Below are 24,488 nucleotides of genomic sequence, written 5' to 3' on the forward strand. Positions count from 1 at the left end.
CGAATCGATTATATACAATATGACCCGAATGCTGGCTGAGCGTATGTAAATAAAATAGTTGATAGGTACCATCCTTTTTCGTAGATGTTGGGAGCTTATCTTTTCTCACTTTTATCAAACTATACTAATTGAACCGTTTGGATGACATCTAAGACTGGTAAACAAGTCGGCACCTTCCCAGAAAAACGCCAATTCCATTTCATTTCCATCTAACACCTGTCTCGAAAAGCAAAGAGATATATGCATTACAGAGCAAGTTTCCAAAACAGACAAAAGTTTGGAAAAAAGTTACTCTAAGGTTACCCACGTCCTTCACCGAAAACGGAAACCACATATCGGTAATTCCCGGGTTTACGAAAATCTGTTGCGCGCGCCAAACGAGATCTTCGGCCGTTGGGCCAAACGAATTCCTGTCTTCTTTCTCACATCGCCTTCCCACCAATCTCCTATTTCTACTCGATCTCGTCCTTCGTCTTGATTCCCCTCGACAATTGCGGAAATATCCTGAAATTCTGCACGGTTCCTGCAAAATCCGATTCGACGACTGTAAATTCCGGTTCGTTCTATGGAGAACGCGACGGATCACGAGATTTTCATGGAGAGCGAGGAGGAAGAGAACACCGAGAAGAACGGCTTGCAGGATTCCGACGACGTCGAGGCGCTGGAGGTAAGAGATGATGATGGTGAAGATGAGGGAGATGATTCGGGAAAGAAGGCTAAACCCTCGTCTCCCTTCGTGTTCTCCTCGAGACAGTGGCCGCAGAGTTACCGGTGCAGCTTCTTAGCTCCTTCTCATTCTCTTTTCCTCTTCCTCTTCCTCTTCCTCTTCCTCTTCGTGGTATTTTTGATTCGCACTTCTTCTGTTCTTCTTTTGAATCGAAAACAAGGGAAAGTTGGGCGCGGTTTTGCTTTCTAATACCTTGCTGGAAGAGATCTGGTGGGAAAATTGAATTCTGGGTAGGACAGGTCGATCGTGTTGGTTCAATCGATGCTTTCGTTCATCTTTTCTATGTATTATTATGTCACTTGCCCATTGCAGTATGCAGGACCAGTATCTTTTTTTTTTGTTGTTCCATTTTTGAAATTTTTCTGTTGGATTAGTTGATAGGCTAGATGATGGTCATGGCTATGTACAATAGTAAGATGTTGGGTTGTCAGTGTGTAGTCGCGAGTTCGAATCCTGAAGGCGACCACTTCTTGTAGAAAAGCAGGAGGTTAGGACTGAACCCAATGTGGCCCACCGAGGAGTACAGGACCGCATTCGGTATTGTTGCCCCTTTTTGTTGAGTAGCAATCATCTACTTGGGTGTAGCGGGATCGAAACCACCCTCTATCTCTAAATTAAGATGAAGTTATGCTGGAGGGGAGTTGTGGTTTCTACTTCATGTCCTGCCATTCCATATAGTCTCGACCCTCGGAAAAGAGGGTTGATTATGGCCTAAATTGTTCAATTTAGGTTCATGGCAAGCAGAAAGTAGTTTGATTGAGGTGTATGGATGATATGTCATGCACATGCAGTGGGACTGGGATAACATCAGTGTTTGGTTGGAGAGATGAATGTGGGTATGGCTAAAACGTGACAATCTCTGTGAAATTTTACGGTTTAGGATAACATTGCAGTTCTCAGACGAAGCGAGCTAATTTTGTATTACAGGAACCTTTCCGTAGTTTCTTGATAATCCCTCTAAGAGAAAGAGAGTGTTAGCATTTGTGTCCTCATGAAATTGTCCTGATGAGGTGGTATTCGTTGATTTTTCCTAAGTGGATTCACTGCACTTTTTTTTGCTTTTTTTTTTTGTTAAGCATCTGCTTGGTAGTTGGTTGCTTCAGCTGTAAGCATGTCCATATACTCCATTCACGACAGCAACGATGTAATGACTGTCGTCGTTCATACATGTTTCGGCATATAAGCAGCTTCCTGGAGTCTGTGATGTGGCACAGGAGTAGTTACATGTAGGGGTGGCAATCGGGTCGGGTTGGCGGGTTGGCGTATCAGCATACCTCAACCCGAACCCGACCCGTTTATTAAATGGGTTGGCTGTGGCAAACACGAACCCGACCCGTTTAATAAACGGGTAACCCGACACGACCGGCCAACCCATTTAATAAATGGGTTGGGTCGGGTAAACGGGTTTTCAGGTTCGCGGGTCAGGTTGGCGGGTCAGGTAGGCAGGTTGGCGGGTCGGGTTGGCAGGTAGGCAGGTTGGCGGGTCGGGTTGACGGGTCGGGTTGACGGGTCAGGTTGGTGGCTTGGCGGGTTGGCAGACGAGTTGGCGGGTCGACCCACCCGCCTAACCTGTTTATTAAACGGGTCAGGCAGGTTGGCGGGTTGGCATACCCCTAACACGAACCCGACCCATTTAATAAACGGGTTAGGCGGGTCGACCCGTTTATTAAACGGGTTCATTTTTTCCAAACCCGAACCCGCCTAAGAGGCGGGTTGGCGGGTCGTGTCAGGTTTTGCCACCCCTAGTTACATGTGAGTTAGTAGATAATGTATACAAGAAAAGGCCGCTAGAGTTTGATGGGTGCATATGAAAGTAGTTGATGCTTTTATGGTTGGAACTGCTGGAAGCCCCTCTTGGGTAGGAGTGATCTTAAGAAGACAAGTGTTTGTACCCCTATCATGAACCATGATTGAAAAAATAAAAGTTGACGGTTTTTGGATGTTTCACATTCCCTCTATTTTGTAGCAGATGAACTTGTGGAACTTCTCTTTTTTTTTTCTTGAAAGAACTTGTGGAACTTCTCAATGTGAAACTTCTCACTATTGAATACAATCAATTGAATTCTAGTTATCTGTAGAACAAAATCAAACTATTGAAATGGAACTGCATGCTAAGAATTCAGAAATATTTTGCAGCAAAAGTAGAATAACTTAAAGTGACCGAGATTGTGACGTGTACAGACATCTTTAAAATCGATACATGCTCCAAACCTAGCCCAAGCTCATGCAGAAAAGAAGCTATCATTCAAGCAGTTCTGATTTGTCTCAGTGGTGCTATCATGTACAGTTCTGTTATGTGGCATACACCATTGTGTCTCACTAATGATGTCTTATTATGTTTCTCTTAATTATTAAATGGCTGAAATGTTTGTGTCTACACTGCTCGTTTTTCAGACTTAATGAGATACTGCATCAGTTTGATCCAGACACGACAAACTTTGTTGTGTCCTGATGCCATGACAATGAATGCAAAAGCAGAACAAGAGGTCAAACTGATTCTCATGGATTTTCTTGGTGAAACAGGTATACAAAGAAATCCACAGTAAGAAAAGGGAAAATTAATAAAAAGTGCCTATAATACTAAAAAATATGGCCGATCTATGAAGGTTATGGCAGGGGGGACGAAATTTCCCTTGCACATAGAATAAACAAATTAAACAGATGCATTGTTGAATGTGATGTTTTGTAATTAACCTCCATGCTGATTCTTTAGTAATGAGTTTGAATGGAAAACCTTTTAGCTACATTTGTCTGTAGGATGCATTCGCTTAAACTATATAAAATTTCATGTTATTTGAACATCACACAATCTGCTATGTGGAGTTTATTGGTTCAATCTGTTTATGTGTTGTGGCTCTTTCAATCAGGGAATCAACTGATTCTTATACGATTGCTGCATCACCAACATTTGGCCTTCTTCAACATGCTGCTAGTCTTGGATATCCAAATTTTCATCAAAGTACGTTGAGTAGCAATGACTTGGAAGTCAAATTGCCTTTGCTATCTGAAAGCATCATTAAGAAGAAAGACTCAGAGAAAACTCTGAGTAAGTCTAGACTATTCCAGGAGTCACAACACTCTAATTTGCAGTCTTGTGGAGTAGGGCATGGTGTTCATGGATGTAGCTTCACCCAGACTATTTTTAATGGTAAATAATCTAATCTGCATTCACGCACTATTATCTTCTGCATCATGTAATACATTCAGGTGCATTAAGAAATGTAGTCATATCTGGAGCTGTATATTCAGCTAATAAAGTTTTTGGATTGCTGGCATGCTGTTGTCATTTGAAACACACTTTATGATCATGTAAAAATGTCTCTTTTTTTTTAACATTTAGTCATACTTGTGATCCAATTGATTGCTGATAAGCAGGTGTTAACGGATTGGCGGGTGTTGGACTTCTTTCTACACCATTCACAATAAAAGAAGCTGGATGGGCAAGTTTGCTGGTCTTAGTTCTTTTTGCAATTGTCTGCTGCTACACAGGCATCCTCATGAGACAGTGTTTTGAAAGCAGAGATGGCATTATAAGCTATCCAGATATTGGAGAAGCAGCATATGGAAGATGTGGGCGCATTTTCATATCTGTGAGTAATTTAAGTTCTAGTTTTCTTGGTATTGGATTTCCTTCCTTTTTTCGCCTTTTTAAGGATTTCTTAAACAATGGGTAAAGTTTGATGATTATATTCTGCTATTTTTGCTTTCGTCTTTCTTTGAGGAAGCTGAGCAACTATATGCATGGCTTTAACTACAGAATAAATTATCATGCCATGCATTCTGGGAACTTCTATCATGAAAGTTTTTGTTTCCTCTTACCCCTAGATATTCTATCATGAAAGTTTTTGTTTCCTCTTACCCCTAGATATTTGTCTATGTGAAATTAGCAAAATTTAAAAGAATAATCATGCAAATAAATTCAAAATGAACAGTCAAGTTCACAAAACAAAATAGATGAATTTGGGAGAAGGTGTTGACCTTGTTTGATACAGGCTTGACTATGTCTATGGATTGTTGTAGTGTGTCCAATGCCATGTTGTGTCTTGTCAACATGGGTCACACATGCTAAGTAAAGCATCTGTTTGGCAAAGGTTGAACATTCTGTCTCAATTACACTCCCAAATTATGCATATAATTCAAATAATAGGGACGTCCTTTTTTGTTTAGTATGCTTATCTCATGATGCGTTTACTTGTATACAAGATCCAATATTTTCTTGTATCAGGAGAATGGATCTTCGTCTCTTGGATTGTATGAATTTTGTTGAGAAACTTAGGCCATGTTTTGTTAAAAAAATATATCGATCTTCTTACTAATGTATGTTGCTTTCCATACAGATTGCGTTGTACATGGAGCTTTATGTAAGTACGCTATAGGTTGTTATATGCCTTTTCTGGTTGGCTACTTTTACAATATTTATGTTTTGTTGATGACAATCACATGTATGGTCCATACTTGTAATTCTTTCTCTTTTCCTTTTTTTGTAATTTCATAATGCAGTCATGCTGTGTAGAGTTTATTATTTTGGAAGGTGACAATCTGACAAGGCTATTTCCTGGTACTTCGCTTGATTGGGCTGGGATTCATGCTGACTCCGTGCACTTTTTTGGAATTTTAACTGGTCTAATCGTTCTTCCAACAGTTTGGTTTAGAGATCTTAGAATTATATCTTACCTTTCAGGTGCTGTACTGACTTTTCTTGATGGTCCCACTATTTTTATTCTTATCAACATTGAAAAGGTTCAAAGTTTTAACAGCTTTCTAAATCTTTTCTGGGCAATCCACATGCATGATGCAGCTGGAGGTATTCTTGCAACCATTTTAATATTCCTTTCAGTGTTTGTCGTGGGTGCAACTGATGGTATAGGATTTCATCAGACCAGTCCATTTATTAATTGGAGTGGTCTCCCTTTAGCAATTGGTGTATATGGGTTTTGCTATTCTGGGCATGCAGTTTTCCCAAATATCTATCAATCAATGGCTGATAAAACAAAATTCAACAAGGCATTGATCATTTGGTAGGTAACATATGTTTTGTTACCAGCACACACTTATAGTGCTTTGCACACAAACTTCTCTTGAAATGGCTTATTATTCTACAGCTTCCTCTTGTGCACTGCAATATATGGTGCTGTTGCAACAATTGGATATCTCATGTTTGGCCAAAGAACACTATCTCAAATAACTTTGAACTTGCCAAAGCATTCTTCTGCTTCAAAAGTTGCATTGTGGACAACGGTAAGCACATTGCTTGATTGCTTTACCATGCTTTTTCCAGAAGTGCCATATGTAGATCTTAGCAACTGATCATGTAAAACTGATTTATTTTTATGCTCTATTATTTCTTGTTTCCTTTTTTCTCTTAGGTGATCAATCCTTTTACCAAGTATCCTTTTAGTGGAAAGTGTATATTGTGAAGATGAAATGGAATTCTTTCTTCTTCTTGCCTTTGGTGCAAAATTTTAGAATTTGGATCTTTTTTTTTGTAAGTCACTTGACACCAAACAGATATGCATTGCTTCTTAATCCATTGGCGAGGAGCTTAGAGGATTTGCTTCCAGTGGGGACTCGGGATGAGTTGCTGTTTCCCATTGCCATACGGACAGGGCTAGTTGTTTCAACTATTTGTGTTGCATTTCTTCTACCCTTCTTTGGTATGTATGACAGGTGATGTTCCATGTGCTAATACTGCTCTAGTAAAGTCAAAACATAGCACTGGCAATTTATGCCTAATAGTACTCAAAAGTTGACTTGTAGCTTGCATTTTCTAAACATGTGTGAATGGGAGATCAATCCGGATCAAACCCCTTAGATATATTTCCTCCGGTGAAAGAAGGAAATTACATTAACCTTACTTATTTCAGGGGGTCTGACGGGAAAAAGATTCTATGACTAGAAATTCATTGATTTTCAAACCGATCCATGATTTATGTCTAGGTTTGATCAATGATAGGATATGCTAACACTGTGCATACCATGTGCAATATGTGACCTGAGGCATAAGTGTGTCCATCCCCAAAAAAGTTAGCATATAGTTACATGGGAAATTTATAAACAGATGGGGAAAGAATTATTTATCTTTTCAAGGAAAAGGTAAGAAGTCCTCCATAAAGTGTTACATTCTTGGGAACTACTAATTTCTCTGGGGCCTTTGGGTCAGAATTAAGTTCACTCGGGCCTTCAGGTCAGGACCCTGGGCTATTAAATTATGATATGATACTTGTGCTATCTCTGGATGGCATGGAGCAACAAAGGTTTGTTTAGTCTATTGAACATGAGCAGGAATTGATGCCCCTAAAATTTCTAGAAAGGTGGGGTCGATCTTATGGAACACAATAAAAAGGTTAATTCTCTTCATTATGCAGAACCTCCATATTTAGTTTATTTTGTCTAAACTAGACCGTTCCACGCTTTTTGAAATCCAGAGCAATTCGATACATATGATACGAGAGAAAGTTTCATGAGAACTTCATTCTATGTCCATCCAAAAGAAAAAGCCATACATGTTTCTCCAATAGCTAAAGCAGTTATATAAGAATTTCTGGTTCTTGATTTTTTCCTGTATCAATAACATCCTTTAAGTTGGTCGAATATAATATTGGTGTATAAATTCATGTCAGCAATATATCATTCTGGCTACTATATGTTCCGTGATCTAAGCTAATGACTTTCTTTTCACTGGGTTGCACATGCAGGTCTAGTGATGGCCTTGATCGGCTCTCTCCTCGGTATACTTGTGGTATGATGAAGCTGTCAACGTGATACTAATAATTCTAAAAATAGACTTTTAGGTCCTTTAATGCCTTGCATATTTTTCTTGGTTTTTTATCACCACTGGCTGGTCACCCCGGCCTTCATCTGATAATGAATGTTTGTGGCAGGCGGTCATCTTACCTCCTGTCTGTTTCTTGATGATCGCAAAGAAGGCTACAACTGTTCAGGTTCTCTACAGCATGCAGCATCTCACACTCACACACACACACATAGGCATGCATGCATGAACACATGCACACAAACACGCAATGCATGCACAGACTAATCTGCAAAGTTATGAATTCTTCTCTTTTGTCATTTACTGTATTTGTTTTGTTTGTTTCTTGACAATCAGGTTGTTTTTAGTATTATGATCATTGGACTAGGCACAGTCAGTGCAGCCTTTGGCACCTACTCATCAGTGTCTGGTATCCTGCACAGCTATTGATTCTTTTCTCTGCAACATTCCCCTCCCCAACCCATACCCTACCACCTGGAAAGGAAATGGCCTTTTATCCAAGGGAAACCAAATTTTATATACTGTTTGATCCTGCTGGATTGCTTATTTATTCATAATCCATGAACGGCCAATTTACTTAATGCGTGGCACAATCATGTTCAACAAACTCGGGCAATTTAAGTACTTAACACAAGCCAGTTCCTGGCCATCATCTTGGCTAGGCTCTACATCCTGATGATGCTGGTTCTGAAATTGTTCATTTATTGTCATTGTGTTTCCTTTGATTGGTCCAAAAGGGACGGTATGTGGGATGCACTCTTGTTGTCTAAGTGCTTCTCATCGAACTTTGGCAATTCAACCTGGTGTCATCTATGGCTCATGTTTTACTTGCTTGATATTCTGTCAATCAAATCCCCCAAGGTCTTCTAAGAATTGGTTCAGGTCTTCCCTGATTGACTTTGACTCATGGACCTGGTAGGTCAGGTTGAGCTGCTAGATTGACAAATGCCACTATGAAGAAATGTGGACCTAAAGGCCAAGCTCAGCTTGGTAAGGCTGAGTTTTTAAATCTGCAAAAGACTTAGGAGGCTGCTTGGACCAACAAGGCTTGGGTTCAGAGTTCTTATCCCCCCTTTTCCATGGGTAAAGGTAGACAAGCTAATAAAACTCTGTTTGATGCCTCTGGTTGTTTTGGTCGCCTAAGCTCAGTTATGGGCCCGCTCAATAAATTTTGGTTCGTTGGTTCAAGGTAGCATATATTGATTAGCTTGTTGGTCGTATGAGTTCTCAGTATGGCTGGGTATCAGGGTGGGCGGCCTGTGGCCTGGGCTAGTATTTTGGACCTCGCCCATCTGTGGGCCACAAGCTGGTTGAACCTGCATGCAGCCTGTCAACTGCCCAGTCAGCCCAGTCCAAAACGGACTTGGCAGAGCTTTGCCTGGCAGCTTTCTGTTATACAAGGGCGGTGCCTGACCTGCCTGAGCCTGGGTTCAGAGTCCCAGCCTAGCTCATCAAGCATGTTTGATCAGGCTGTGGCCTGTTGATGGGCAAGCCCGGCCGGGTCAAATTAAAGTGGGCCGTGTCAGACCACAAAGTTGCCTGCCTACTGCCATGATTTTAAGACTCCTTGAAGACTCAACTTGTGCTCATGCCGAGTCAGGTCAAGTCTCTTGACTCAGTGGTATGTTTCAGTGCCTGTTTTGAACCAGTATCAAGCAAGCTGGCTTATTCTTTTTTGAGATATCTAGACCTGTCTGGGTATCATGTGATTCTAGGTATCATCAACCAACTTCTGCCTGAGGGGTAAGAGAGAACTCCTGAGCTTGTAAAACTATATCACAGCGACATGTGTCCCGTGTTTAGAGCACACATCACATGAGACACACTATCATGTATGCCCAACACTTGATTTTATCATTAAAAATATATATTTTTGTATATTAAAACTGTTAAAAACGTTAAAATTTTAAAAGATGTGTCTTTATGTCTTTCCGTAAAAGCAAAATATTGGCTAAGCCCTCATTGATTCCAAATCCTCTAGTTGAAACTAATAGTTGAATGTTGTTTTGACCATATGGATGTGTTCAGTTTTTCGACATACAGATATGATTTTTAAGGGTAAAAAATTCAATACATTGTAAGCCATTGATTTTTTAACATCTACAAAATCCGGAATGCATGTCAGAAAAACACTAACTAAAGTTGATTTTTACTAAACCAAACATGTAGATCACATATAAAATGAAGGGGTTTGGAATGTTATTCGTATCTTTCAGTTACGGTTTTTTGGAAGGATTGAGAATACGTTGGAGATTTCCTTCCGTTGTTTTATTTTTGTTTTTTGGGAAGGTACTACCCTAATATAGAAAGGGATAGTTGCCCATCGTCTCTTTAAATGTACCCCATCTCTTCTTCTGTAATAGATATGAAAAAAGAGGAAAAGAGTGCAGAGGGTTTTGTTGTGGACGTAGGCTAACAGCCGAACCACATTACATAGTCGTGTTCTTCTCTTCTGTGCTTCTTTTCTGTGTGTTTGTGTTTGAATATTTGGTATCAGAGCTACGAAGATATCTTGCTGCCATCATTGTGGAGCTGTTTATTGTTTAGATCTGATTGCAGACGTTTCTGCCAATCCCCTTTGTTCTGTTTTATGCCTACCAGCGCCCAGATTTGATAGCTTTCGCTGATCGTCTGTTGCTACCGTGTGCTAATCCATCTTCCAGCTTGTTGGTGTGGCGTATCTTTATCTATGAACGAGAGAAGGCTGGCTGTCATTTTTTCGGTGTTTCTTCTCTCATTATCATAGTGGTAAGTCTGTGCGCTGACTCACATCCTAGATCTGTTTTTTATCGTTCCGATAGCTGATCGAATGATCAAAGCAGAAATTAGTCACTACAGTTTGGCAAGCTTGTGCTGTTAAGTTCAGTTTTTTTGGGGGAGTCCTGTTCAAGTAGTGCTGTTTTTTTTCGTTATTGGTTGTTTTTGGCATAGCCGTTTTTCATATGGCAGAATCTTCACGACTCACGGGTGTAGCGTCTGAACCCGCTTCGCTGCATCTTAATGGCGAGCTCAGATCTAGCTACTCGGAGTCTGGCCACTTCCTTCGCATTACCACGTCGATGTTCTCAGGAAACAACTATATTAGCTGGGCGAAATCGGTGAAACTCTTTTTGAGTGGCAAATCAAAGGTGGGATATATCACAGGTAAAATAAGTAAATCTGATGTATCTGATCCGACCTATGAAAAATGGGAATCAGAAAATGACACAGTTATGGGTTGGCTTCTAAATTCCATGGAACCCGAAATTGCAAAGAGTTTTTTATTTATGGATACAGCAAAAGACGTGTGGGACGCTGTAAATGAAATATATGGCGAGAGAAATAATCTTGCTCGAGTGTATGAGCTGCAGATGGAGATTGCAAAATTCACCAGAGAAAACAAATCTTTTAACACATATATCGGTACACTGAGAGGAATGTGGGACGAACTTCTTCAATATAGGCCACTATCTGGGGATGTTGGGATTAATCAGAAACGATTTGAAGAAGACAAAGTCTTTAAAGTTCTGGCCGGCCTTGGTCCCGACTACGAACAATTTCGTAGTCAAATTCTAATGACTACTGCCCTGCCATCTTTCAATATGGTATGCTCTATGATTCAACAAGAGGAGACTAGAAGAAAAGTTATGAACCCACCGTCTCAAAAAAACAAAGAGGAGCAGCCTGAACAAATGGCCCTTCAAGTGAGCGATAAGAAGGTAACTGATAATCATACTGGTTTTCTTTCTAATCATGATCGTCAAAAATTCAGATCTAGATTTAAGTGTACTTATTGCAAAAAGACCGGTCACACAAAAGAAAGATGTTGGGATCTTGTTGGCAAACCGACTCATGAGAAAGACCAAGGAAAAAATACTGGATCAAATCGTGAGGCTGCAAATTTTGTCACCAGAGAAGAATTAGCTCATTTTTTCCAGCAAATGGGTAAAACAAATTTAGTGTCATCCACTCCCATTAACTCTGGGTGCTCTGACGACAAAGGTAAGAATCCTAGTGCTTATGTCTCTTACACCTCTGAAATTGAGTGGGTCATTGATTCTGGGGCCTCCGATCATATGCTAAGCAAGGATATACCTATCGATCAGCATACACATGTGAAACCTGTGTATACGGTCGATGGGTCTATCATAATGGCAAAAGGGTCACAAAATTGAAACTTCTCAATAAGTCTGATAATTCTGAAGTTTTGGTCATTCCTAATTTGGCTATTAATCTTATGTCTGTTAGTAAGATCACTAAGTCTCATAACTGTTTGGCCATTTTTTCTCCTAAGGATGTCGTGTTTCAGGACCAGACGACGAAGAAGGAGATTGGTAGAGGCGTCGAACGAAGTGGATTATATTATCTTAACTCATCTGGAAAAGCCTTGTTTAGTCATGGGCATTCCCCGAATAACTTTAATGTATGGCATTCTCGCCTTGGTCATGCTCCTCATAGTATTCTAAAACTTTTGATTCCTGACTTACCTTTTGAAAATATCTCTTGTGATGCTTGTGAGTGTGCCAAGGCTACTCGGTTACCTTTCCCTAAGTTAGCTACTAGAAGCAATGTTTTGTTTAACTTGGTTCAATCTGATGTGTGGGGACCCGCGCCTGTCGAGTCTGTGTTTGAATTTAAATATTATGTTACCTTTATTGAAGATAAATCTCGTGTCACTTGAGTGTATTTTCTTAAACAAAAAAGTGAAGTGACTAAAGTCTTCAAAATGTTTTACAATATGGTGGTTACACAATATAATGCCAGGATTAAGCATCTTAGATCTGATAATGGGGGAGAATATGTCAATGAAGAATTAAAATCCTTCTTGGATGAGAAAGGCATAATTCCCCAAAACACTTGTGCTGGGACCCCCCAACAAAATGGGGTTGCGGAGCGGAAAAATCGTCACTTACTTAATGTTGCTCGGTCCATCATGTTTCATATGAACGTTCCTCCTGTTTTTGGTCTGATGCTATATCTGTTGCTTGCTACATTATTAATCGCATTCTTAGCTCCAGTTTAAGCAATCAAATCCCCATGGAATTACTTCGGAAGAAAGAGATTTTCATAAAGCATTTAAAAGTGTTTGGGTGTAAGTGCTATGTTCATATTCAAGAAAGATTCAGGAACAAACTTGAAAGTAGAGCAGTCAAGTGTATGTTTGTTGGATATTCTGTCTCAAAAAGGGGTTTTAAATGCTTTGATCCGATAAATAAGAGATTATATATATCTCGAGATGTCAAGTTTTTTGAAAATGAGCCATTCTTTATTGATCCTTCCTATGATAGTCGACATCACAAAGAAAGAGATAAGCAAGAGCCCAACATCGTCTTTCCCATATCTCACAATTCTGAATTGGTATGTGAAGATATTCAGGAAAGTACAAGTCCCAATGGTGTTGTTGAGCACAGTGAGAGTGGTTTTGATGAGCCCGGTGAGAGTGGTTCATCTAATGTGCAAATTCAAGAGAGTGTAAGACGGTCTGAACGTGTATCTAAACCGCCAGTCAGATTGAGAGACTATTATTATTACTGCTCAGATCAGACGCCCAGAAAGCATTCTATAGAAAATCTGTTTGATTTGACAAGACTGTCTAAGACTTACCTTGCTTTTTTGGCTAACACTTATACACATCAAGAACCCACGTCTTTCAAAGAAGCTACACAAGATTACAAATGAAAATCTGATATGAAGGATGAATTAGAAGCATTGCTAAAGAATAATACCTGGACCATGGTGAATTTACCAAAAGAGAAGACGACAGTGGGGTGCAAATGGGTCTACAAGATCAAATATAACAGTGATGGAACTATTGAAAGGTATAAAGCTCGGTTAGTGGCAAAAGGATATACTCAAAAAGAAGGAATTGACTTTACTGACACTTTCGCACCAGTTGCAAAAATGAACTCCGTCCGAATTCTTCTCTCAGTTGTTGCCAATAAAAATTGGGGAGTATTTCAACTTGATGTGAAAAACGCATTTCTTCATGGTGATTTGGACGAGGAAGTGTATATGGATCCTCCATTGGGATATGACCATGAACCAGGCAAGGTATGCAGACTTAAAAAATCCATATATGGGTTGAAGCAATCCCCACGAGCCTGGTTCTCAAAGCTAAGTTCTGTTGTTACTGATATTGGATTTCAACGTAGCACTGTTGACTACACTATGTTTATCTCTTGTATGCCTCAAGGTATTGTTATCCTCTTAGTCTATGTAGATGACATTATTATGACAGGTAACAATGAACAGATGATGCAGAAGGTAAAAATCATTCTTCACACTAAATTTGAAATCAAAGACCTCGGGAAACTTCGATACTTCTTGGAAATTGAAGTTGCTCACTCTGACAAGGGTATCTTTCTATGCCAAAGGAAATATATCCTAGATCTTCTAAAAGACACAGGGATGATAGGAAGCAAGGAGGTGGATACTCCCCTTGAAGCCAATACCAAACTGAGAATAGATGATGGAAAAATAGTAAGTGAGGTTGAAAGCTTTCAAAGGTTAGTTGGAAAATTGATTTACTTGACTATTACTCGACCTGACATATCTTATGCAGTCAGTGTAATAAGTCAATTTATGCATAAGCCAAGATCTACACATGTTGAAGCAGCTCACCGTATTTTGAGATATTTGAAAGGAAGTCCAGGCAGAGGTATTATTATGAAAAGGAATCGGGACTTCAGTGTACTAGGATATTGCGATGCAGATTGAGCAGGAGATCCAAATGATCGAAGGTCTACTACTGGTTTTTGTACGTTTGTTGGTGGAAACCTAGTTATCTGGAAAAGTAAGAAACAAAGTGTAGTGGCTAGATCCAGTGCTGAAGCCGAATATCGTGCCATGGCCACGTGCTCGTGTGAGCTTGTTTGGATTAAATCTCTTCTTCATGATATGCGAATTGATGTGAACGAACCGATGGAGCTAAAGTGTGATAATATGGCAGCTATTTATATTGGAGCAAATCCTGTTTTTCATGAGAGAACAAAGCACATTGAAGTCGATTGTCACTTCGTGAGAGAAAAAATTCAAAACAAAGCCATCCGCACATCTCATGTTGAAAGCAACGAACAATTGGCTGACATTCTTACAAAACCTTTGCATCGAGATAAACACATTGATATGTATAGCAAGTTGGGGCAAACTAGCATTTGCGCACCAACTTGAGGGGGAGATTGTTATCTGTATCTTTCAGTTACTGTTTTTTGGAAGGATTGAGAATACGTTGGAGATTTCCTTCCGTTGTTTTATTTTTGTTTTTTGGGAAGGTACTACCCTAATATAGAAAGGGATAGTTGCCCATCGTCTCTTTAAATGTACCCCATCTCTTCTTCTGTAATAGATATGAAAAAAGAGGAAAAGAATGCAAAGGGTTTTGTTGTGGACGTAGGCTAACAGCCGAACCACATTACATAGTCGTGTTCTTCTCTTCTGTGCTTCTTTTCTGTGTGTTTGTGTTTGAATATGGAACCCAAAAAGATAGCAAACAGTATCCCTTTCATTAAAAAAGAAAACATATTTTTTGTATCCATCTAGCTATACCTGTAGTTGTAAACCAATTCCCTTTCATGAACTTGGCCCTTCATTTGTTGAAGCCTACTAAGGGCATTTATGTCATTCCACACTCCATTGGTCAGCTTTTTGATGCCCCACTTTAGCCTTCAGGGTCTCTTATGTCTCTTGTTTAAAGGTGGCAGTTGCATTGACAGTGATGAAAAAGCAAACAGTGGCAACAACCATCAGATTTAAATGCATGCAGACAATGTAGAATAAAGGTTGAGGGGGAAAAAGCAGCTCCCCAAGTGTACTTTAAATGTTTATCATAGAGTGTAAGATCAGTGATTAGTCCAATGAGGCTTTTTAAAAGAAGTAAAGACTAAAGACAAAGGGGGGGGGGGGGGTTAGGTTGTGGGGATGGGGGCCTGGTGGGTGGTATTGGTTGAAAGAGGACAAAAAAAAGGTATGATTGATTTTGAGCAACCTGCTCCAACTTCTACTTTTATTATTTATGAACGTTATGGGGAGGAGGGAGAATTCTGTCTGACTTGAAGTTTGCAAAAGGCTCCCTTTTCTGCACCCTCCCTTTCTGTCATTTCTTCTGTGCTCCACCCATCTGTTTTGCTGCCTTTCCTTTTTTTACACATTTCCATTCTGCATTTTTCATTTCCCTTGAAGGGCGTTCAGAGTCAGTGTGCAGTGGCATTCCTTCGCCTCCTTCCTCCCCCCCGCACAAAGCCCTCAGAGTGCGTGGCTGAAGCCATTAAAAGTACACTAAAATCACATTTTACCTGATCCTCCCTCCTCCTCATTGAGAAATCCCAGTGGCTATGGCTTGTAAACGAGCCGAACGGGCCGATCTTGAGCTGTTCAGGCTCGGCTCGCTAAAGCAACACCCAGCTCGAGCTTGTTACGAGCCAAGCCGAGCTTGGTGAGCCTACTATCGTTAACCTGCACAGTCCACAAATATCAGCAGAACAGAAAATTTTAACTCAAGGAGGTGCGTGTGAGCTGGGATTTAAATCTGAATGGGGAGTTCAGTTTTGAAAACAGCATGTGTTGCAACAAAAAATCAGATTACGCAGGCCAACATATGCGTCTATGCTGCTGCAGTTCGAAACTACATGGAAATACATGGTTAGGTGCATACGTGTGCAGTTCAAACGTGAAGAAAACAGAAGGCAGGTGTATGTAACTGCAGCTAGACAAAACAGAAGAAGAAGAAGAAGAGGACAGAATCAGCTGGCAGTCGGCCTGAGTGCAGCAGCACACACACACACACACAAGTGGCATCCGGCTGGGGTCGGCATGAGTGCAACACATACAACAGCGTGTGGGCAGCACTCACGCACTCATCAGCTGTCCCAGGACAGAGCTCCAACAGGACCGTATATGCACAACTACAACTTGAATTTAAAATCAATTGTAAAGCAATTCAAACTGCTGAAATAAAATCTAACTGCAGTTATGAGAATCAAGTAACTGAAGCTGTTCATGCATGCATGCATGCCTAGTATTTTAAGCTTGATAATATATAATATCTATAAAATACATATAATAAATATATAATATACATATATAATATATAATATAGAATTATATAATATGTAGAACGAGTCTTGCCATGTTAGTGCTCATCTCATTTACTAAATGTTGTTGATCTCTAAAGACTTATAAAAACATGCATACGCGCCGTAATTGGACAATCTAAGAGCTGATTCTCTCTAAAAAAACATGTAAATCACATTTCTAAGATTATTTTTCATGAATAGCAAAAAAAAAAAGGTACAAATAACTGTAGGAAATATTATCCCATATATCTCCACCATCAACGATGTTAACTTTTAAGAACTAGTTTTTAAATCAGTTGGAGATACAGTGCCAAAACCTATGGACATTTGTAATTAAAGAATGTAACGCATCATGTGATATCTGATGAACCTACCCCATCATTTAATAAAGCAAACTGTTCTTTACTTATGGATAAATATCCCGCGAATCAAGGAAGCTTTGATTGTAGGACGACCCGTTAGTATTAAGGAGTATAGAATCCTTATTCAAAATGCCCAAGGCAGAGGAATCCTTCAAAAAGACAATAAAACTTGAGCTATTTTATTTAGAGGAATTCATCTATTTGGTGGTCATCATTTGGCCTATGTACTATACCCCTGTTAACCACTTATGTATACCAAACAATAGCCTAACTCTTCATATTTAATTCAAATGGGACACCTGTCTAGACGGGGTTGTTTGACTTTAACCGATAGTACAACAGCCCTGATTGCATTGATTAATGTATTAGGCATTATATTATATATAAAAAAATGATCTTACTGTCCTTCTAAAATAGCTTGTTTTCAAAAATACCTTACCCTGTTCAAAATTACGGGTTTTAATTTTTTTTTAAGATATCTTTACTTTTTTTGCACAAGTGAATCTATTGATGTTTGCAGGATAGATAAGTACATCTCAATAACAAGAAGATTCAATTGAAAATTTTGCAAATATAATAAAATTCATATAAAAAATTGTGAACTTAGCTAAGTTGAATCTCAGCAAGAGATTCACATCTAAAATGCATAGGTCGTCTGATATTCACAAGATTGATGCAAACCTTCTAAATTTTAAAAGTTCAAGATCAATAGGTTCATTCCATACATTTGCAGACGTCTTCAATTTATCGCATACTACATGTGAACCTCTTTTAACTAAAAACTTGCATAAAATCATGATGTTTGAAAATGAATATCGTGACCTTTGCATGAGGGGATCCAGGTAATAAATGCAATAAAGCATTTTTCTTATGGTTTCACATCTCTCGTGAGGAAGCACTTTCCCTCTTGAGTGTTTCTTTCAATAAGAGAGAGTGACTTTTCTTAGGTATGGTGCATGAAATGCTCTTTTAAAATGGAAAGCAGGTATATACCTGCTGAGAAAATTGTTCAATTGAGACCTAAGGTTGTTTGTTTATTTATAAAGTGCTATATATTTTCTTTAAAAACTTTTACAATAAAATATTTGCTGTAAGTTGTATGTTAAATTATACATATTTTATCTTGAGGTATGTGACAAGTATGTACCATTCTTAGAATTATAAAGATGAACTTTCCGTCTACTCCATTCATATTAAAATGATAAAATGGATCATGTCAACAGGACAAAAACAAGCTTTTTCCATCCATACCACCATATTCTATGATGAAGATATTACTTTAAACAAGCCTAAGAATGACAATAATACGTCACCACTAAAAAATTGCTCAAATTATGGATTAAAATAACTAAAACTGATTACAATATGCCACAACCAATGTAATATTATAATGGTAAAACACTTTGCACCATTCACCTCTACTACAAGCGGTGTGGTTCTCAAGCATCACATCACTAAAAGGGATTGGTTTATCCGAGTAACAATCGTTTTGTTCATGGTTTGATATCCCACAAGTTAACGAGAAAGTCACTTTTGGACTTGATTTTTTGGGTTGTAAAATGAATTGGATTTGGATTGATTCAGGTATCATGCTACTTAGCACTAGGGGTGTCAATGGGCCAGGTTTGACCCAAAACCGACCCGTACCAAACTCTATAGGGTCAAGGTTTAGTGCTAAAGAAAGAGGTCCGATTAATATCTGGAGCCATGTATGGTTTGTGAAATTTCATACCAGACCGCAGTTCTGATTAAGATCCACAACTTTTCATTGTAAAAAAGATACATAAATATATATATATATATATATATATATATATATATATATATATATATATATATATATATATATATATATATATATATATATATATATATATATATATATATATAATTTTGCCTAGTATCATCCGGCTCTGGCTCATGCAATCTTTATAGAACTCGGGTATGGATTATTTTATAGTGGGTGGAATTGGACTCGGGCCTAAACCCCATACCAGCACCTCAAATCAGATTCGAGACAAGTCCCACTTGGCTCTGATCCAGATCTGACCCATTGACTACCCTACTTATCAATGCTATGGCAGTGATCAGAGTTTGGTAACAAAAGAAGGGGTCCGATGCTGTTCTGATAAACCCCTTCAGAGTCCGCTAAGAATACAGAGAGTTTATGAAATTTTACACCAAATCTGGGTCTGACTTGAGTTCCGATTAAGACCCCCAAATTTTCAATGAAAAAAATATAGAATTTATACCGGTTATGGACCTGTCTAGTTTCTGTAATCCTTATTGGACCTGGGTATGGTTTTTCTTATGGCATATATCTGGTTAAATAGAACAATGTGAATGATTTTTGTATGCATAAAAAAAGAAAAAAGAGGAATTGGGTTCGCTTGCAGTTGAGTGTTGAATGATCCATCTCTGATCATTACAATATGAACCTTCTTAAAAAATAAAAATAAAATATTCTAAAGGTTTTATTTTACAATGCCTATAACAAAGTATATACCCTGCAACACAACAAGTGCCAAAAATAACAAGTTTCATTTTCTACATGACATTATTGCATGAATTATCGAATAAGCCCTCCAGTTTCCAACTATATGCACCAACAACCCCTTATTAAAATTAATATCTCAAAATGCCTCACATCAACATCACCATTATCGCTCCTTGTCTTATATGGGGGCGCCCGTTCCCTTATACACAGGAAGAAGCCAGGGACATCTATGTCATTCTTCTTTATGAGAGGGACGATCCCGTAAATTTTTAACCCAAGGAAGCATACGCTGGACCATGCGTCATACGTATCGCCATTAGAACTAGCCACGTCGGAAAAGACGTCAAGCTGACCAATAGACTCTCACCAGCATAGTCCGTCCATGAATAGCTAAAAAACAACGGAGATTTCGTGTCGTCAAGATGCCGTCAAAGTATCTGACGGTAACGGTCTCACCGTTAACGGTTGCCCGCGTCAGGCCGGATGACCGGAACCTCGCTTGGCAGCCAATTTCCAGCAGCCGGACGCCCGGAAACAGCCTCTCTGCCAGAGACTTCCAGCCGGATCACGGCGCCGGCATGCACCTCAAAACCACTCTCCAATTCCCGGAAAACCGGGCCCAGCACCCTGTCCGCCCACCCCTCCAACTCATCGAGCCCGCCCAAGCCGGGCCCAAACCAAACCGCGCCGAGCAACTGCTCCAGCACCTCCTCGTCCACCTCGAACGCTCCCTTCCCGACCTGGCTGGAGAATTTGGTGCTCAGAGAACTCACGATCCTCTTCGACATTGCATCGAAGTCGACCTGCTTGAACATGATCGCCTCATCGACCCGGCCCGCCAAGTCCATCATGGCGGACGGTGGTGACTTGTGCCAGGTTTTGACTTTAAGGTCGCCGCCGGAGTAGCGGGAGCCATGGGAAATGTCGACAACATCGTTGTCGTCCGCTGATAGGTTGAGGTCAATCGCCAGCACCGGCTTACGCAATGTAGGTCCCCGGCCTTCTTCCGTTTCTAGCCAGGCCGGCCGGCGCTTGTTTCTTGTTGTGGCTGGGCTGCAGCTGCTGCCAATTGTGAGCTGCAGTGGCCGGACGCAGGCAGCTGCAGCTGCCAATTTCTCTTCTCTGAACCTGCTGGATATCGGAGTCTTGCTGCTGAGACTCTCTGGCATCCATTCTGCAGTCAGGATGAAGATCACGCTGCTGAGGCCCACCTCCCGGCCATGCGAATCCTGTAATTTCCCCTTCTCCATTGTCCGGATCAAGTTGCCATGGATCAGAGAATCAGCTTGATCAACATCCTCCAGCACCACAACAGAGAATGGATTCTGTCTGACAGCATCGGCTATCCGATCAAGGACAGTTTTTCCTCGTAACCTCGTGCCGGGTTCACCGTCTTTATCCTCGCACTGGTGACCATTATCAGACTGTCCCAGCCGAATGCATATAGGCCTGGTTCCGAACACCAATTCAGACAACCCGGCTGCCATCTTCTTCTTCCCAACCTTGTCTGGGCCGAGGAACAGCAGCCAAGTATCGCCCTTCAACACCAAACCTCTCCGTTTTCCATCACCAGACCGGCAATTGGTGACCACTGAGGCTACCATTGTTGCAGCTTCTGTCTGCCAATCCACCTTCTGGGTAAGACCTTTGAAGAGTCGCTTAAATGAATCTGCGTCCACACCACAGGAAACTTTCTCGCTGTATTGATCGGAAAGTGGCTGTGCGGGCATACAACCAGTTAAATCTTTGAGCCTGTCTTTGTTAGTGCCTGGGACCGTGTTTTTGAGCGAGGATATTTTCAGACGGCCAAGTACCAGGTCTGTTCTTATTGGACTTGCTGGTGGTGATCTTGCCGGTTCTGATGACAGGGTGGTGTTAGTGGCATCCAACTGCAGAGTGTTGCTTCTGTTCAGCTGCAATTGTTGTCTCCATACTGAATTGACATGATAGCCATTGCCAAAGATGTTACCATTGCCGGAAATCTGAGAATCGATCGCAGGGGAGGATGTCAGAGAAGGCCTCTCAACCCCAACAACTGAATGATATCCAGGATGCAGGCAACTGCATGTTTCATTCCATTTCTTTTGCAATTCTTCTGATTTCTGCCTCCATAACTGTTCTTGGTTTTCTTTAGTCTGCACCAGAAGAAGAAAGAGAGGACTGTTAGGATGAGATTTCTTATGGAAATTTAAAGATCATGGAATGCTCAGTCCAGAACCTCTAATCTTATTACCGGAGGGTGATCGGCCACTTTGATGGTTGCCGGTTTTCCAAGCTGCAACCACTGTGGTAATCGTTGCTGACGTTGTTCCTCTGGTTTAGCATCTGATGAGGACTTCTCAAACTCATTAGCCACAAGTTTGGCTAGGTCCTTCTCATACTTGTCCATGCAAGAAGGGCAGCAGGTCATCTTTCGAGCCGAAGCCGAATTGCCATTTTCGACCAACCTTCTTGATGAGAGGGGGTTCCCGTGAATGCTCTTAAGAGGAGAAAGGGATTCCACCGAGCTGCTGAGAATACCATTGCCACTAACTCTGCAATTTTCCATGATCACATCAAGTAGAGGAAAAAAAAATCATGAAGAAAAATCCTTAAGAGTAGAAAAATATGAAACCATAAACGTCACTGAATGAAATAAAATAGCAAAAGAAATACATGACTATATACATTAATTGAACCGAGATAAAACTGCAACAAGGAGGGAAGAGAGGACCTTTACACACAAAGCACATGAGAAACAAAGGTAAGAACGACCATGAATAACAAATAGAACCATTGCAAGCTCAAAACTACAAGAAAAACTAATAATTTCCATAAGAGAAATCCATATAATAGATTAAAAAAGGACCTGCTTGAATCTTAATAACATCCAGGAGAAGGAAAACAAGAAAGTTTCATAACTGACAGAACTCGATATAAAGATGAAAGAAGATGCACAAGAGATACCAGATTCTTGGCTGAATTCATTAGAAGTGAATAACCACAAGAAATGAGATTACAGAAACGAGAGAGAGAGAGAGAGAGAGAGAGAGAGAGAACACCTTGGGAACAATCCAGGAAGAGGAGACCTTGCCGCAATAGGCACGGCTTGCACATCCCAGTCATTCTCCATAGAGGGGTGGTAAACCTGGCACCTCAGATAAGTCTCACAAGTAGCAGTCCCCATCAACCACACCTTCTTGCCACCCTCTCCATGGCTGTCCAACAGCTTAGCCATCTCTGAAACAACCTCCTGGACCGGCCCCGACGCTGAAACCCCGAATGCGCCGCCTCCTGGCTGCTCGACGAGCCACCGGAGATCGCCCAGATTCAGGATCACGTCGCCCTGGCCGCTCATCCTGCTCTCAATCAGGACCCCCAACTCCTTGATCTTCAAACCGATCCTCCCCTTCTCCTCGCTCCTCGCCATACACATAGCGGACAGCTCCTTCTCCACAGAGACAATCTGCACGCCTCTCAGTCCCTCCCCCAATTCCCTCCTTTCAATCTTCTGCAGAAGCTCCTTCATCACTGCCTCCGGCTCGTGATCTCCCACGAGTACCGGATTCCGCTTCTTCGCCTTCAGCAAGACGTCGACCACTTTCTTCACCTCCTCCACCCTCTGCCCACCAACCGGCCGGTCCCCTGCAACCGAAGCAGAGACCTGTAACCGAGGATTGAGGTACAAATTGCGCGCCAGAATCGGCCGCTGGGATAAGCCGGAGGAAGCGGCTGCCAACTGTGAATTGGAGGAAGAATGGGAGATGGTCTGCTCGATGGTGGCCTTGACGGCGGGGCTGGAGAAGCTGGCCTCCCTCATCACCCTGCTAACGCTAGGATCGTCGAGAATGGAGATCACCAACTGCTCCAATTCGACCTTAACAGCGAGGAGGGGCTGCTGCTGTTGCTCGGGGCAACCCCTCCGCTGGTGGGCCTGCGACCGTTTGAGTGCGGCCATGAGAGCGTTCGAAATGGGCGGCTCGGCGACGTGGGACAGGGCCGATCCCGACGCCGGGAGGCGCTCGAGGGCGACGCTGAAGCAGAGCTCGAGGGCGCGGCATTGAAGAGGGTGGGAGGAATTGGGGTGGGAGCGGATGCAGGCCTGTCTGAGGAACCCATTGGGTGAGGAGAGGAGCGTTGCCGCAACGTGAAGAGGGGTGGTCTGGCCGTGCCCACGACGACCTGCATCTGCGATCGAATGGTTCAGGATGCTCGCCGCCTCGGGGGTGAGCGTCTGCTGAATCGTGCTCAAACCTGTACGCATGGTCGGGGTTGATGGGCAGAAGACGGTATCAGATCTCTATATCCCACGAACTACAAAAGAAGAAGAAAGATAGAACCCCACCCTGGTTTTCACATAATCATACTTGAAATTCTTCAAATCTAAGAGAAGTTTCAGTGACATCCTCATATGTAGAAACCTGAATCCTCTTCTACTTCATCTTCATCTTCATCTTCATCTTCATCTTCATCTTCATCTTCATCTTCTTCCAAATACCACCTTTTTCTCAGTCACGATATAACACCAAAAGCAAAGCAGAGCAACTCCCCCACTCTGGACCTCCTTTTATCCTTTTCTATTTATTTTCTTCCCTTTTTTTTATTCGCGTGAACCAAGAAGACTTCAAACTAAAAGTCGACGGCCGCTCACTATCTCTTTCTCCGGGTAATCCTTCACAGTCCAATCGCCTTTTAACGAAACAAAGACGTCGAAGAGAGAGAGAGAGAGAGCAAACGAAGGTCTGCCAAAGCTTATTAAAACAACCACTCAAGTTGGTCCTCAAATATTCACCGCCCTTTTCTCTGGGTGAAAAAAAAATTGAGACGCATGGAAAACAAAAAAACTAGAAATTAATACCTCAATTGAGAGTGAGAGCCCTTCTTTCTTTTACTCTCTTTTATATTTTTTTCTTAACTTTTTCTTTTTTCAAAAAAAAAATTTGAAAAATAGAAAAAAATTTGCTGACCGACCGTTTACTGCGTCTTTCCTCCTTTTTCCCTCAATTCACACCGACTTTTTTCTTTTATTAAAAAAGTCCAATTAAATTCCAAGAATCCCACCACGTCTCCCTCTGTCTGCTTAATTTTCAGACGCAACAGT

General features: G+C 41.1%; 2 protein-coding genes across 6 annotated transcripts; one reads left to right on the top strand and one right to left on the bottom strand.

Moving 5' to 3' along the window:
* Positions 1–258: 258 nt before the first annotated feature.
* Positions 259–8,148, top strand: LOC149847818 (amino acid transporter AVT1A-like). Of its 5 annotated transcripts, XM_090002181.1 has the most exons (12): positions 279–771; positions 3,595–3,875; positions 4,103–4,317; positions 5,065–5,088; positions 5,228–5,408; positions 5,526–5,745; positions 5,830–5,965; positions 6,094–6,113; positions 6,236–6,381; positions 7,423–7,466; positions 7,609–7,668; positions 7,836–8,148. In XM_090002181.1, the coding sequence occupies exons 1-12, from the start codon at positions 566–568 to the stop codon at positions 7,926–7,928; spliced, it is 1,626 nt and encodes a 541-aa protein (XP_089858307.1). In that variant the 5' UTR covers positions 279–565; the 3' UTR covers positions 7,929–8,148. The 5 variants fall into 5 exon arrangements, with proteins under 5 accessions (XP_089858387.1, XP_089858286.1, XP_089858312.1 ...); XM_090002186.1 differs by lacking the exon at positions 6,094–6,113 and having other exon boundaries at positions 266–771; positions 6,147–6,394; XM_090002088.1 differs by lacking the exon at positions 6,094–6,113 and having other exon boundaries at positions 274–771; positions 6,147–6,381.
* An 11,189-nt stretch (positions 8,149–19,337) lies between these two features.
* On the bottom strand, positions 19,338–24,113 carry LOC149847819 (protein SUPPRESSOR OF MAX2 1-like). The gene is made up of 3 exons (XM_090002385.1): positions 22,450–24,113; positions 21,642–21,942; positions 19,338–21,543 (listed from the first exon to the last, which is right to left on the bottom strand). The coding sequence occupies exons 1-3, from the start codon at positions 23,649–23,651 to the stop codon at positions 19,867–19,869; spliced, it is 3,180 nt and encodes a 1,059-aa protein (XP_089858511.1). The 5' UTR covers positions 23,652–24,113; the 3' UTR covers positions 19,338–19,866.
* Between the last annotated feature and the right edge of the window lie 375 nt (positions 24,114–24,488).

This window comes from Nuphar pumila, chromosome 1 (genome assembly GCF_984573655.1).
Source record: "Nuphar pumila chromosome 1, dmNupPumi1.hap1.1, whole genome shotgun sequence".
Lineage (NCBI taxonomy): Eukaryota > Viridiplantae > Streptophyta > Magnoliopsida > Nymphaeales > Nymphaeaceae > Nuphar > Nuphar pumila.

Coding starts and splice junctions, on each gene's coding strand:
- LOC149847818 (XM_090002088.1), top strand. CDS start 566: ATGGAGAACGCGACGGATCACGAGATTTTCATGGAGAGCGAGGAGGAA. Junction 772..3,594: donor CAGTGGCCGCAGAGTTACCG/GTGCAGCTTCTT, acceptor TCTTTCAATCAG/GGAATCAACTGATTCTTATA. Junction 5,746..5,829: donor AACAAGGCATTGATCATTTG/GTAGGTAACATA, acceptor ATTATTCTACAG/CTTCCTCTTGTGCACTGCAA.
- LOC149847819 (XM_090002385.1), bottom strand. CDS start 23,651: ATGCGTACAGGTTTGAGCACGATTCAGCAGACGCTCACCCCCGAGGCG. Junction 21,943..22,449: donor CTTCCTGGATTGTTCCCAAG/GTGTTCTCTCTC, acceptor GGAAAATTGCAG/AGTTAGTGGCAATGGTATTC. Junction 21,544..21,641: donor AAGTGGCCGATCACCCTCCG/GTAATAAGATTA, acceptor CTTCTGGTGCAG/ACTAAAGAAAACCAAGAACA.